Source organism: Anser cygnoides, chromosome 4, assembly GCF_040182565.1.
Source record: "Anser cygnoides isolate HZ-2024a breed goose chromosome 4, Taihu_goose_T2T_genome, whole genome shotgun sequence".
Lineage (NCBI taxonomy): Eukaryota > Metazoa > Chordata > Aves > Anseriformes > Anatidae > Anser > Anser cygnoides.
The window spans coordinates 2,423,766-2,439,720 of record NC_089876.1 but is presented as its reverse complement, the minus strand read 5'-3'; the positions used below and the strand labels follow the sequence as shown (position 1 = coordinate 2,439,720).

At 42.9% G+C, this 15,955-nt stretch overlaps 1 protein-coding gene across 2 annotated transcripts in view; it reads left to right on the top strand.

Moving 5' to 3' along the window:
* ATRN (attractin) overlaps positions 1–15,955 on the top strand; it is a 148,359-nt gene that overhangs the window by 35,045 nt on the left and 97,359 nt on the right. For both annotated transcript variants that reach the window (XM_066997066.1, XM_066997067.1), the window contains 4 exons: positions 9,408–9,536; positions 11,553–11,758; positions 13,880–14,048; positions 15,365–15,455. In XM_066997066.1, coding sequence (XP_066853167.1) covers positions 9,408–9,536; positions 11,553–11,758; positions 13,880–14,048; positions 15,365–15,455 — 595 coding nt within the window. The remainder of the gene's footprint in view (positions 1–9,407; positions 9,537–11,552; positions 11,759–13,879; positions 14,049–15,364; positions 15,456–15,955) is intronic.

Here is a 15,955-nt window from a genome sequence, read left to right as displayed (position 1 = left end):
TTCCAGTAACCTAAATATATAATACTGCCAATACAGCACATACAGTGTCCTTTTGTGCAGTCAGCAGCAGCATAAACAATTACGGAGTTGTTTTTGCTTTTACATGCTACAGTGTTGTAACGTGATCTGTTCACTGTATTACTTTCTTCATTCCCAAATCATTTTAGACACATTTATTGTCATCTTGTTGAACTTGAGCTAATTTGGTATACAGGCTCTTCCTGAAGTAGAAAACTGACTCATTTATCAAGCTTGACTATGATATAGATTTGTCTTGTAGTATGTGGGAGCTAAGTAATCAACGTCGCAGCCATATAGTTCTTAAAGAATTGTGTGTAGCCTTACGTACCCTGCATTCAAAACTTTTAAACCCTTTGGAGCATGTTCAGGAACAACAGTGATGGGTCAGATAACCTTGTAAAAACATGCAAAAATATCCGTTCTTCTGATGGATGACTGGTATTTGGCTCATCTGTCTGTGGTGAGAGACTAATTTGTCGATTCTGGTTAACAGTCGACATTTCACGAAGAGATCTAAATATAACTTGTGCGTTTATGTGCTTCAGTCTTTCAGTGACAGGCACCACCTTATGTTTTCTATTCTTCTAGCTGAAATTAGAAAAATAATCCCAAGCTGTGAGTGGAAAAACTAATGGTTCCCTTTGGACTCTTTTTGTTCCAAGTGGCTCATCGACTATCTCCAGAATTAACCTTCTGCTGTGTTTCTTTTCTTTTTGAAATGAATTTCCAAAAATGCTACATGTTTATTTTCAAGTCCTCTTAATCTCTGTGAGAGAAGATCAGCACAGGAGCAAAATTGGAACAAAAAATATAAATAGTCTGTTTGTTTGTTTGTTTGTATGTTTGTTTTTCTGGTCTTAAACTGAACATACAGATTTGAAATGGTTTTGTAGTGAAAGAATGCTTCCTATAAACCTCCAAACTCTAATGTCAAAATGAATTGTTAGGATAGTCTCACCCCATTTGAAGAAGAAGAAACCTTCTCTTTTCTCAAAAACCTGGAAGTACTTTCCTGGTATCACGGGCTGAATTGATATGCATAAAGGGGAAAGATGTCATCTCGACTCATAGTCATTTTGCTCTAATCGAGGTAATTTTTAATACTCCATTGAAAAGGTGAAGTGATCATGATTTGTGCCTGCAGTTTCTTGTGTATTTTCCAGAAATTAAGAGGCTTTTAAAATCGAGGTTATAAATAGTTCACAGCATTAACAACAATGGTTCAGACTTTAAAATCATCTGTAAATCACTAGGAAGTCGGTGCCTGAGGACAAGCAAGCGTGAGCTTAATACAATAACATTTTTGAAGTAGGAAAAAAAATCAATTATTTTTTTAATTGCTTCTTTAGATGGCATTTGAGTTTCATCTTCATTAGCACTGCGCTGTGTTGTTCAGTAAACCAAGTTCAGGAAATAGCAGATGCTTCTAATTTTGATGAAGTGCGAAAAAGGCATCTGTTGAAAAATACCTTTATTTGATACAAAAATAAATGCCCTAGAGTTTCTCGAGAGAAATGTTCATATTTTCTCTCTTTCTTCTCTGACGTTAAATTTTAATATTAACCAGAGCCATCTTTCACTCGTCACTATTTTTTGCATCATGCCGGAGGATTTGCAAGATTGAGCTTTGTACCTTTGGGCACTGTAAACTTTCTGAGTTTGTTGATAAACACTGTAAATTCCTCCCGGGCCTCTCCAGAGCTCAGCCTTTTTACCTCCCTGGCTTTTTACAACAGTTGCCTGAGCCCTCACTTCCTTCACTGCTCTTCCCTTGTTTTCTTGACCTTCCGATTTTTACATAAGTTTGTTAAAATACGGTATTTACCCTGGAGGTCCTCAGCATCAGACTACAGAAAATATTAAATTAATTTCATCAGTTTTAACTGCAAAAGAGAAATTTGTCTAATGCAAATGTTTACATAGTCTGAGAATCTGCATAAACGGTTCACTAAATTCCTTGTAGTCCGTGTCCCAGGGTGATCCAGTCCTATCCATTCATCTTTTCTTCTATTAAGCAGAGTTAAAAATATTTTTGCTCGTTTATATTTGTGGTCATAGGCAACAGGAGACTATATAAATATGTTACTTCAAAAATGCAGTGAAGGAACGCGGAGGTAATAAAAATCCAGTGTGCTCATTTGCACAGAGCAAAGAGATCCGAAGAGGATAAAATACACTCATTGTGAACTTCGTCATCGTTTTTAACTCCGTGTTAAACATTTACTGGAGCTGTTCTTGGACACGTCTTCGGTTTGTGCTGGTCAGCGCCGGGTGTTTTTCCTCCTCAAAAAACGATGTTCTTTTGCAAGACCTTTGGCCGTGGCTCCGCGCTTGGTGAGGCGGCTCCGAAGCCCCCCCCAGGCCGCTCGGCACCACATGGCGGGTCGTGGCGGCAGGTGGCAGCGGCCACCCCATGGTCGCTTGCTGAGGTGGCTGCTCTGCCGTGCTGGCACGAGAACCCTCAGGAAAATGGGAGCAGCTCATCTTCCTCTGGCTAATTGCTGTGAATGTGGCACTTAGCCCGGATTTGAGACTGGGCACAGAACATGGGATGATTTGGGTTGGAGGCACCTCTTGGAAGTCTCTGGTCTGGTCCCCAACCCAAAGCAAGGCTGGCTGAGGAGCTGGATCAGGCCCTTGCTCCAGTCCTTGTCCAGTGAAGTTGTGGGCAGCTCTTAGGGATGGAGGTCCCTTCTCTGGGCCCGTGCTCCAGTGGCTACCCTCATGGGAAAAAACAGTCTTTTCCTAATCTCTAATCAGAATTTCCTGTGCAACTTGTCGGTTGCCTCATGTCCTTTTGCTGTGAACCTCGTCTGGTGCTGCCTCCTCTGCTCATCTCCCCTTAGGTGGCTTCACCCCATCTTCAGCCTCCTGGCCTTAGGCCAAGCGAGCCTCGCTCCTCCTGCCTCTCCTCACAGGTTGTGTACTTGGCCCCTGGCCATCTCAGCGGCCATCATCTGGACTTGCTCCAGTCCGTGTTCTCTACTGGGATCCTCCAACTGGAATCAGCGTGGTCTCATGAGAGCTCTTGGCTCCACTTCCCTCACCAAGTTAGACAGAAACTTCTTGTTCTGAACCTCTTGTCCTTCCCTGTGTAAGCACGTCGCATCTCCTCTGCCCTCCCTCATTCTCCCGTTCCTGTTGCAGCGTGCTTTCCTTCTATTCCCTCAAACCCCGATTTCTTTGCCACAGGCACACGTAAATACTCGTGCTTTTCTTCTGCTTTATCCTCAGGGCCCGTCCTGAACCAAGCTGCAAGCCCTGCTTACACCTTGAGGTCAGCTTGGTTACGTTGCTTAGAGCAAATGATCACCTCATCGTGGCGGGGGGGTTGTTAAAGAGGATTAGCGATACTGAGAAAGGTGTAAAACACTTCGAGTTGGTATTATTCGTGTTAGGGAGTATCTAGAGGCCTAAGCAACTTAGGAAGAAGCAGCACTTGCGGGCTGCATGGATAGGCAGACAATGGAGTGTGGGTGTCCTTGCTCTGTGTGACAAAGGGACTGGTTAATGCTGGCATTTTGTTGTTCTCTCGGCTTCAAAATCTCCTTCAGGCTGAACAAACCAAGTGACCTCAGCCACTCCTCACACATCTTCTCCTCCAGACCCTTCACCATCTTTGTTGCCCTCCTTTGGACGCTCTCTAACAGCTTCATGTCCTTCTTACGTTGTGGTGCCCAAACTGCGTGCACTGCTCGAGTCGAGGCCGCACCAGCGCAGAGCGGAGCAGGACGATCCCTTCCCTTCACCATTTAGCAATGCCGTTTTTGGTGCACCCCAGGGTACATTTTGCTGGTTTATGCCCCAGCAGCGTGTTCTCCAAGTATCTAGTATTCTGCTCTATTTGCCTTCTTAGGATCCATAACACCTTTCAGTAGATACACTGAAAAAAACCCTGATACAAGTTGAAGAGGAAATGTATTTGGGATTTTGCTAGAAATTTACCTACAGATGATGTTCCCCTGTTTACATCGACTTTGTGAGCTCGCCGGTGAGCCAGCTGATGCTTTGAACGTGTGAGAATTGATCAATCAAACTGTCTTTGTGGTGGGAAGTCAGAGTTCTTAGAGTAATGTAAATGCGCTGTATCAGAACCGCTTCTGTTCACTAAACCTGTAATCCCCTCAGAAAACATCAAATCAGTTTGACAAGGTGGACAAAGAGTTTCTCTTTCAGGGGTTTGAGAAGATAAATCCAGTAAGTTAAACTGAGATATGTGAAGAGTTTAGAACAGAAAGTTTCTTCATCCTCTGTTTCTTGCTTCTTTTCTCTTAAACAGTGATAGATAGTGGTTTTTTTTTTCTCCATTAATTGAAATATCCCGTACTGAGCTTCACAGGCATTAAATGATAACAGACTTTTTCTATTTTTTTTATTTAAAGGGAAAGGCATTAGCACCATGGCCAATGTCCTGGAGAGAAAGACCGTAGTTAGATATTAAAATCATTTTTTTTTACTTTAAAAATACTTCTTCACGACATGGCAAAAAAAGTTGCTTTTGAGGCTTTTCAGTTCATGTTCTCTTGAAATTTGGCTTTTACAGTCACACTCACCATGTGGCATCATCACTAAAACTTATTGACTGGCTCCTGAGACAAAACTTTAATACGTTTACAACTTGTTCTGCTGTCTTGGGGATGAAAAGCATCACCTAAGAACTGAATTTTTTAGGGCAAGCCCTATTGCTCTGGTGGGCCCTGTGAGCAGGGCATGCCCTGTGCTGGTGCTGCAGCTTCTGCGCTTATTGCAACAGGGGAAGATGGTTTCAAGAAAAAAAAATAACTCTAGGGTGTTGCCAGATCTCAGTAATGAGTTGGATTTTTTTGTATTACTGTAATTGCATCGTTTCCTAAAAAAAAGTCCGCTTTTGGGAGTCATCTTGTTGCACAAGAACTCTAGCTTTTCCTTTACGACAAGAAATTTGAGATGCTTCCTTATCCCTCCCCCGCTTTTTTTTTTTTGGCATTGATTTGTTTTTCATCTTTTGTAACTTCTATTTTGGGTTTGTTTATTGTTGTTTTCGCTCTTGTGAGCGTGGCTGACACGCACGGAGCCTTTTGTAATAAGGTGTGGTTTTGCGCGCTTGTACCCAGATGAGTCCCGGTACTTACCACTAAAGAGAAAAAGAATGATTTTGCTCTGCGTGTCAGTAGATGGAGAAGCCAATATACTACCAATGTTTTGGTGTCACCATTATCCTTTTGTTTCTTTGATCTGGATTCTGCATTTCCGCCCTCTCCTTTCACGGCTCCATCTTTTCGACTGGTTTCTGTCGAGGCAGGCGCAGAGCTCCTTACGCTTTTCATCTCTGCTGTGCTGGCAGGTTGTGTCTCAAGAGAAAAGGATGAACACACGTTCCTTGTGATGCTTGCATAGCAAATGAAGGAAAAGTAACAGAGGAGATGTCGTTTGTTTTAACTAATTCCCATTGCTACATGGTGCAGTGGGAAGAGAGCAAGGTGCGGTGCAGGCGATAGTGGAGTTGGGTGTCCAAGTGGTTGTTTTGACTCTGCTACTGGCTCTACAAGTCCAGCGCACAAAATAGGAGTATTTCAGGGCAAAACGGGCTAGCTTTTCAACTTCTCAGAAGCAGGGTCATTGGGCAACTTAGCTGAGTAGGAGTATTTGTTTGCTTTGGAGTAGTGATGATTGTGAAATGGTGGGAAAGCTTTTAAAACGAGAGAGGAATGGTGCATTGTGCAATAGGCTAATCTTGGCCAGCCTCTGAGAGATTCTGGATTGTCGTTTAGAGGAAGTTTTCTGTAAGCCGTTATCATTCAGAGTCTGCCTACAGGACTTTCTGTGGCAGATCATGTCAAAACTCGGTGCGCTGGTTTATTCAAAATGATGCTCTGCACACTGATTTATTCAGATTTATTCACACTTTTCAACGTTCGACCTTTGTGTTTGAGTACCTGATAATTATTGTTGTGCTCTGTTCATGGCTTTCTCTGAACGAAATTACTTTAATCTAGCACTTGAATTTCGTTAGGACCTTTTAAACTTGTACAGGTAGGATATCATCCCCTTCGGGTGTTCACATGGGAGTCGCACAAGTCATTGTGTTTGTTAGGAATCTTTCTCCACTACTCAATAGCTACTATAAAACTTCCTGTGACGCTAAAATCACTTTCCTTATCCAAGTCTGGCCACGTCTGTGTCTCAGTAAATGTCACTGGCACCCAGGGAAGGTCCCTCACACTGTTTGTCCTCAGGAAAGCAGAAAAATATGGTAAGGAAGAGGGAGGGCTAACCCTGTGGAGGTACCTGCCTTCTGCCCAAGCAAATCCCAAAACAGAGATTTCTAAGAGAAAATGAACACTAGTCCTGTGTTGGTCATTTTATTAGGGACGGTTATTTGGGGGGATTTTGTCTCTTTTCATTACTGCTGTTCGTTCTGTCCTTTGGCTTGTGTTTGCTGCCGTTTTTCTCCCTGCTGCAGGCCGTCCAGCCGAATTGCCGGGTAATATCAGTGATACGTGCTGCAAGAATAAGACCAAAGAAGAATAAAACAGAACAAAGGAATTTTCTCCTTTGGTCCCCGAGCTGTAGTTTGCCTTACCCTGACTTACACTCAGATGTCTGTTTTCCAGCGGTGGAGGCGTACTGCCCTACAGTTTGCATTACAAAGGAAAACTATATATGAACCAAATAGCAAAGAGAAGTTTATTAGGCTTTTTGTTCTTTGATGTTTCGGGAGATGGTCTTTGGGGAGAGATCATCTTCAGATCAGAAGTCTCAAATTTCAGAACAAAACAGGCACCTCTTACGCACAGAGAAAAAAAGGCAGTGTATTTTGCCTTTTAATCCCGTATCCTTGAGATCTGAAAGGGAAAAAATAATTGGCCTTCGCACAAGGAAATATTTATTGAGCTACATATCTGCAAGTGTGCTGGAGCTGTTTGGCCAAAACACGAGGTGAGGTTCCTGTGTTTTTATGGCCTGTTGGTAAAATGAAGCATGCCTTCTTGTCAGCAGTCTCTGAGTCGTGCACGAAGGGTCGTTGGACAGCTTGTATATTTACCCTCTCATAGGTAACGTTCATCTGTCGTTCGTGGTGCAAGCACCCCGTTTGTAGAGCAAGAGCTCCTGGTGAGGATCATGCTGTGTCTCTTTTTCTCCAAGCAAACAATTGTATCATGAGGACAGAAAAATTCAGGCCGTAAAAAGCGCTTTACGGGTAGTAGTGGGTTGCTGCTGGTATCTCTGAGCATCTTCCACAAGTGTAGAGATACATTTACCCCATCCTAGGAAGCTCTCTCTTCTAAACAGGTCCAAAAAGAGGATAACTAAGATCTTTTAATGAGAAAAATTCTGCTTTTCCTCGCCGCCGCATGTGCTGCCTGCCTGCAGCCCGGCCAGCCGGGGCTGCCTTCGGTCTGCGTCCAGCCTTTGGGGCTCTGCTTTTAAGGCTTCGGCTTGGCCTTTTGTTGGAAACAGGACTGGGGCTGGTGGGGAAGAGGGTTCTGTGTCAGAAAAATAAGAGCTGACTATTAATAGGTGGTGGTAGACAATGGGCTTTGCTTAGATAAAGGCTTAAAGGAATTCAATAGACTTCAGATTTGTGGCTGTTCTCATGGCTTTTGTATGAGGGAGGAACTGGCTTCTTTGTTTTCTTGTTGTCAGGCTTCTGTCAAAAGCAGGGTAAACATTGCCTTTCAGATACTAACTGTCTTGTGCAATAGGTAAATAGCTGGTAGTTCATTTTTTTTCAAGAGACATTTATTCCCCTTTTCATTTTATTCAAGTATTTTGGCAAACCGTTGTATCCCTCTGTACTGTGCCCATTCTCGAGTAGATTCATTGAATCCTCTAGGCTGGAAAGGAGCTTCAGGATCCCCCGTGCCAACCATCAGCCTGACCTGTGGAGTCCCATCACTAATCCATGTCCCTCAGTGCCATATCCACACGTCTCTTGAATGCCTCTGGGGATGGGGACCCCACCACTTCCCTGGGCAGCGCTTGATCATTTTCTCCGTGAAGAAATTCTTCCCGCTATCCCATCTAAACCTTCCTGGCACACTTCGAGACCATTTCCTTGTGTCCTGTCACTTGGCACCCGAGGTAAATAGTCTTGTCCCCTGTCCTCGCCGCTGCCCACCGCCCCGTAAGAAGCTGGAGGAGCCGCACAGCCTGGCAGGCAACTGGAGGAGATGGGTGGTGTGAAGCAATGAACGAGGTGGGAATACGGAGAGTGACAGCCCTTCAGGTTTGAAAAGCCAACAAACGTGGATGTGACGAGTCGGACAGCGCTTTTAAAAATAGTGGGTGGCAAGAAGACGGTGAGGAAAGGGTGATTTTGTTTTTTCTCATAGTGGAAGAGCCCAAGGGGCACTGGTGGGTGTTCAGGCAGCAGATGTAAAGCAAGCATAGGAAGTCCTTTCTCTCCCATTGCAGAGCTGAATTGTTGACCTCCCTGCTGCAGATGTTCCAGGTGTAAAGGGTATTAATGGTTGAGAAAGCAATTCCAAGCGTAGATGAATGGTTTATTTAAACGTGCTGGCGTGGGTGCATTCTCTGGGTCAGAAAGCCCCTGAGCTGTGGGTTTGTGGAAGCTGGATAACTACATGGCCAGGATGCTCCGTACTTGCTTCATTTGTTGCAGTCTTTCCCAAGCGTTTTCTTCCTTCTTCACGGTCAGAGGAAGATACTGGGTTCGACAGACCTGTAATTTTGCCTGCTACAGCAGCTTTTATGCTTTTGTGACACGTTAATTTCTGTCTTGAAGCGTGTCACCTTGTTTCGGGAACGGGACCTGTTTAAATTGTGGGAGAATAATACGAGGGGAATTAGGTTTTTGTAAGAATAGGAAAACCGTGATTCCAGACAGCCTCAGGGTTACTCAGGCTAAGAGCATTTAATGTACATTCGTCTTTCAGAAGAGTCAAGTTGGTTACTTCAAGGCTTTCTATTTGCATTCCTTTCTTCAATCATTCCTTCTTTTGGACCAAAATCGTGCACACCCAGGGTAGTGGTAATGCTATTTTCAGCATCCTAAGGTTTGTCAGGACTCCTTAGTCAGTAACGCGGCCACTGTTTTGCAGATAACGTGTAGGGGGGCTTCATAAACAGGTCCCTGTGGGATGTGGTTTTATCTTTCTGACAGGGCCTTGTGAGTTCTTAGGCCTTTGAGTTTGTGGCAGTTTTGAGTATGAATACTCACAAAGGTGAGACATTTTTCTTTTGAATATTCGAGAAGTTCTGCTGAAGAAAACCCGTCTGATAACACTGCTCTGCAAAAATGAGGATTAATATACGCAAATTCGTTATACTTCAAATAGATGCAAATAAATACCTTCACTTTCAATTATTTCATGTGCATACTGTGTTTACTCTTGTTGCCTTGCTCCCTTTTATTTAAATTCCATTTTTTTTTTCTTTTTCAGCGGTCTTATTGTTCCTGAGAAAGATAGCAATGAAACAGTACCCGAAGTTGTAGCTACTTCTGGATATGCTCTTCTGCATTTCTTCAGTGATGCTGCCTATAATTTGACTGGCTTTAACATAACGTATAAGTAAGTAGTACCGCTCCAGAGTGATTTTGGAGATTACATAAACGGTGCAGGTTGAGCAAAAGGTTTCCTCTTTCCTCAGTCCTGTCTTGGAATAAGCAATTGCCATTGAAGTGTGTAATTATGAGTAGATACTTGAATTTAGATTGTCAACTGTACTCTTACAGTGGCTAATGACGGTAATGTGCTCAACATTAACTTCAGTTGTCAACTGTAAGCATGAGCAAATGCTTGCTCAGAAAGACATTACGTTATTTATTTGATGTTATTAGATTTATGTGATCTTACTGAGTCAGAACTGACAGATTGTGTGCCTGTATGCATTCTGCAGAGATACCTCTGCACAAAAAAGCTTTTGCATAATTGTACGTGTTTCACTTGGGACACTGGACTGTATCTGTTGCTGAGGATCCTCAAGCAGTTTTCTTTGGGATGCTCCTTTTTATTCAGTCCTTGGATTGAATCGCTTAGTCTGGCTTCTTATTCTGGAGTGGTGGTGGGGTGGTTTTTTGTTTTGTATTTGAAATATTACAGGTGAGTGTTTTCTGTTCACTGACATACATTCTGTCCACTTATTTTTATAAATAATTTTAGTGTAAATTGACTGCTTTTAAAAAGCTTAAGTTTTTGAGTAAATGATCTCAGTGAGGAAATACAGGCAAAGATGGAAATTCGTGATTCTGGTGGGGATTGTTGGCTTTGAATTTTATGCTCATACAGATACAAATTATGTATGTGCTGCAGTAGGAGATTTTAATTGGGTGAAACTGGAAGAAGTTTCACCTCTGTCTTCAGGAAAATCAGCTGCAAAGTCCTTGATCACAACTGACTTTGCAGAATTTAAAGGTTTCCCTAAAATGATGTGCTTAGTTTTGAAACCAGTCTTGGTGCTTTTCTCCTTTTTAATCCCTTAAATTACATAGTCGATTGTTTGAAAAATGTGGGGCATCCAGAAGATGAGGAGCTTTTGCAAAGTTGCTTGAAACACAGCAGCTGAAGCAGTGGCATTTTGAAAGGATGGTTGATACCATAAACCATGACACCATCTACAGCCAGCTGTTAGTATTGCACTGTTGCGATACAGTTGAGAAATTCAAGAATAACCTGCCCTTTAAAGTTCCTCTGTTGTGTTTTAATGTCGCTTTAACTCATCTCTTTCCTTTAACTCATCTTTTTTTTGATCATTTCAAACAATCTTCAAGTACAGTTCTGTGTGTTTCTTTTTCTTCTGCGTGTTCTGGTCAATAGGTTTCCTCATTTTTTTGAGGAGAGGAGATAAAAGGATGTCTTTATTTTTTTTTTCAGTTTAACAGTCTTTATGTAGTTACTACTGGAGATAGCTAGTTGAGAAATACCTGTGAAATCGTGGTCTTGGAGCCTGTGACTCCGCCTGTCGCATGACAGTGGGAATATTGGCTTGTGATCTCAGCCTTTGAATTATGCTGGTTAATAGACTGGAGGGAAAAAAAAGAGTTTGGAAAAGAATAGGGTCTCAGAATTTACATCTTCAACAAGGATGCGTCTAGTTTTGCCTCATGTTGCAAATGTTATAAAATCAGAAATGATTCAAAAGAGACCTATCCTTGGCTTGGGATTCATCTCAAGTGTTTGTTTGGTGAGCAGATCCCAGAATAGCATGCGATTTCGAGTAGTTTAAGTACAAATTGCACAGACATCACAAAAGCCTCATGCGCTGATTAAATTTTTCACTTAATGTTGGGGATTTTGAGACAATTCATTTGCATTATAAATGGCTAAAAATTTTATTGATAATTTTTCAGAGCCGTTGTATGTTTAACTCATTAAGTGAGGGCGCTCTGTAGATGATAGGTACAGAACTAATGCACGCAGGTCCATCACATCAGATTCTAGATGAGCTGTTCTTGTTGGTTGGTATACTAACAAACAGCTGAACTGCTGTATTAACTTCTCAGCATCACTCTTGTTGTTCGTTAATAGGAGATGCGGCTTGGGAGCCTGTTTCATTACTGACGAGCCTTCTTTCTCTGATGTTTGCAGTTTCAATATGTGTCCCAATAATTGCTCTGGCCGAGGAGAGTGCAAGCTGAATAACAGCACCAATGCTCTTGAATGTGAATGTGCCAAATACTGGAAAGGAGAAGCTTGTGATATTCCCTACTGCGCAGATGATTGTGGGGCACCTGAGAGAGGGTATTGCAACTTCAATGATACAAAGACATGTTCGTGCTCTGCAGGCTGGCAAGGTAAGTCTCGTGATTAATATGGAGAAGCTCTTGTTAAAAGGATGCCTTTTCTGTATGTGGTTCTTGGAAGCACTTGAGACTGTTCTGCCTGACAAGTATTAGTACTTAAACTAGGAACGGAGTCAAACTTTCATCCAGTTTTCATATCATCATTGGGAACAAATTTTTATTAAAGCAACTCTGCTACTTACTGTACAAAGCAGCACCAACCTGTTGTGTGCCAGCATCAGATAAAAACTAAAACAAAAAAAAAACAAGACACAACCTTCAAACCTTGTTCCTGTGTACCTGAAGCTAAGTTGAGCGTGATATGATGGCAGTAGTTAACCCGTTTGAATACATACAGTACTTTATTCTCAGGTCCAGGTGTGCTTGTCAGCCACATCAGTCTTAGCAACAGTTTGGACCAAACATACATATTTTCTTTGCAAAGCTAGAGTGATGCACTAGAATTAGTCTTCTGTGAAATACAAGCAGTTACAGCACGGACAACAACTTCTGCCACTGCTCAGCCACACTGCAAAAGCATACAGTGTGTTGTGCACTGCAGAAAGAATCCCGCTTGGCAAAACAAGAGTCCTAGAGAGGAGGCGCCAGTGCTGAGGTTAACACGCCTGCTTCTCAGACAAAAGCAGCCCCAGACAACATACTTCAGGGTCATACACTTGTAATCAGCAGGAAGGCCACATCCCCTTGTGCGGTGCAGAGCCTTGTGATGCTTTTCTGGAGCCTGGTTGTGCATAAATCCACAGGAAAGGTGGATTTGCGTTTGCTGGATTCCTAGCCTGCTGTTCTTTTTCCTCATCTTTCACTTGAGTATCAGGTTAGTACGTAGACAAAACAAGCAGCCAAACAATGAAAACCACCAACAACAAACAAAAGCCCCAAAACAGACCGCAACAGAATGAGGTGCAAGCTGCTCTCCTCCCATTTCCTGTTCTGAAGTTTTTAACATCTAGAAATGTTCGCTTACCTTAGAAACAGGGAGTTTTTCAAGGCCATATTCCAGTCTGCTTTCCTGAACTGGAGACTGTTTTTGGTGGGTACTCGACAAGATGAAGCAGGTGCTGCCTCTTGCAGTCAAGATTGCAGCTCTGTGATTCGCTTCTGTGATTACCTAACGGCTGTCCCGATAAACCCCTTCCCTTCTAAAGACCTGAGCCTCTTCAGCATGTCCTGTGCCCTCTGTCGCAGCCTTGTGCGTATGGATGGGTGCCACTGAGAAGAAGGGAGAGCTTCCATCCAGCTCTTCACCTTGCTGAGGCCGTGCCATCTGCTGCTCCTGTTCTGCTGCAGGAGCCACAACATGCAGCCCCAGTTAGACTTTGTTCGTCCTCGGGGAGCTGGAAGATCCAGGCTAGCTATTTTGTGGTGGGCCTGTGCTGCTTTTTTTGTTTGATGGGGATCTGAAACATGGACAAAGTCTTGTGGGTTTTCTGCCCTGCGTGGCTTCTCTGGCTGCCCCTTTCCTGTAGCTCCTCCTGCCACCTGATGGGCAGGAGCCCCACTGCATGGGGAGCTGTGAAGGAAAGCCTGGCAGCGAAGTTAGTTTAAGAGCAGAAAAAATATGGATAAAACATGAAATGAACAATTTACAAAAGCAGCATTGGGAACAAAAAGAGAAAGATAGCAAGCAGCACAGTATGAGCTTTGTTTTTCTACAGCGTGCTGCTGAGCAGCTCTCCTGAAGCTTCCACAGGTGGTCCTGGGGCTTCTGAGTGAGGGCCCATGGCAGGAAGATAAATACTGGAAGAAGCCTTTGTAGTGTGGAGCTGGAAGGGGTCTGCACAACGCCTCCCTAATCAGAGGGGTACAGAGCAGAGAGGCTTGTCTGCTTTACTAGAACACGGATTCATCTGGTCTGGAACCGCTTTTTTTTTTTTTTCTGAAACCTTTTTTTAGGCTTGAAGGATGTGGTTGTGGTTGGGAGGTCAGTCCCGTGAGGTCCTTGCACACCAGGTCCATCCCTGATGGCTACCGTGGGCAAGGAAATGGCGAGCAGAACTTCCATCGAGTACTTGGCCATGCACAATCTTCATCACCTGTGGTGCAGGATACTGACCTCTGGCTGAAATGCAGACTTTGGCAAGAACGTTTAACTTCTCAAACTGTTTTTCCCAGGTCCTGGCTGTTCAATTCCTGTTCCCGCAAACCAGTCATTTTGGACCCGGGAAGAATATTCTCTTCCAAAACTTCCTAGAGCATCTCACAAAGCCGTAATCCACGACAATAAAATGTGGATTGTTGGAGGCTATGTCTTCAATCATTCTGACTCTCAGAAGGTTTTAGCGTGAGTATAAACCTAGATAACATACTTTAAGAACAACACAGACCTCTGAATTATTTTTAGAAAATGCTAACTGACGTGCTGTGCTTTCCCCTATGCTCCATTTCCAAGGGGAAACAGCAATAATAAAAACTTTGACTCACGTTTGAGACGTGGGAAAATGCTGATAAGGTGCTCATTTTGGAAAAGAAAATTGTAAGATTCCTAATATTCAGTGAGTTTTTGGTTAATCTGCTTATGACAGCATTCAACTATTTACTATATATTTCTAGGCTAGTTTATAAATTATATCTAGCCTTGTATTCAAAGAGGGTAGTTCTACTTCTGTGTTACTAGCCCTTCATGATATTGTGTCTGTGTGTCTCCAGAGTGTTTGACACCTTGCTGAAGTCATACTGATTACTGTGGATGTGGAATGGGATACCAAACTGGGAGTGGCATTTTGGGATGATGACATTTACGCAACCTGTTTAGGAGATTTATCAGTAACTAAGATATCAAGTAAAAATTGTGTATCCTCCTTGAAATCCCCCGTAAAAACGCTTCAGGCTTCCTCTGGAGCTTGACAGAATTTTGGCATATCTAGGCAAAAGCTAATATAGGATTTTTTTCCAGGGCTACGTGCATACCTCACTGTCATTGACCTGTGTGAAAGCTGTGCATTTACTTAGTGGAAGTTAAAGAGGAGCTACAAATGTATACATATTGTTGAACAGTTGCTGATTACATCCACAATTTACTCTTTCAAAGTCATGCCTGATTTTTCAACAGATACCCCGTGCCTTCATTAAATGCTTTCTCAGAGCTGATTTTATCTTGCACAGCTCTAAGCCTGGCAAACATAGTTCATTCTTTTATCTAAGAAGCCAGAGGCCATTTTCAGGGCAGAGGGTTTATCTTATTTCAAGTTTACAGAAAAAAAATACGCTTGAATGACAAAGATATAATTAAAAATGTCTTTTAAACACGGGCAGTTTTTTTATCAAGTAATTGGGACTTACCTGAGCTTAGTGTAACCTTTTTCTACTGTTTGCAATGTGTCTTTCGGTGTAAATTGTCATAGCTTAAGAGCAAATGCATTAGCTCTTGGCTCTGCATGAGGAAGAAAACTCAGGGTAAAGCAAATCAATTTGTGGATGTTGAGTAACAGAGCAGGCTTGATGGGATCTTTTTTTAGTCTACATGCATGCTTTGTGTGTGCTGACATCTTGGTGGGACGCTTGTTAAATAATTTCCAACGAATTCTGGAAAGAGCAAGCACTAAGTTTCGCAACTTGATAGCAACTTCTCTGAAAATCATTTCAATTTTTATTGCACAGGTACGATCTTATTTCTGAAGAGTGGCTTCCCCTGAACAGCACTGTGAACTCGGTAGAGATGAGATACGGTCATTCGCTGGCGATACATAAGGTAAGTTCAGTGCTGCACATTCATCACCTAGCTGTTTTTTCCCTTCTTCTCCCCTACCCCGCTAACCCCTTTCCACACATCAGTCATGCTTTGGAGGAAGCTTTTCTTCTTCAAAGGCTTGTGCATGGATGTCCCAGTCTGTGTACTTGTACTCCAGGGAACCCTTGGACTGGTATCCTAGGAATTCTGTAGTGCTTTTGCTTGCGTGTTCCTCCTTTCCCTCTTTTCTCAGAGTTTTTTAAGGCTGTTTGAGGTCAGTGAGTTAATTATTTCCTTCTCACTGTCTGTGCTCTTAAGACATGCCCGATGACTGGAGTTTGCTGGAGTTCCTCTGGTTCCCCAGCTGCTTTTTGTGTAGCCCATGTACTTATTATGAGCAAGCTCCCACGGGTCCTGTTGCAAGGCATCTATTGTCCAAAGCATAGCAGCAGAGCTGACGAATTAGGGATTTTTGGAGCTGATCTGCTTCTGCAACAGACCTGTGAATCTCTTCTTCCAGC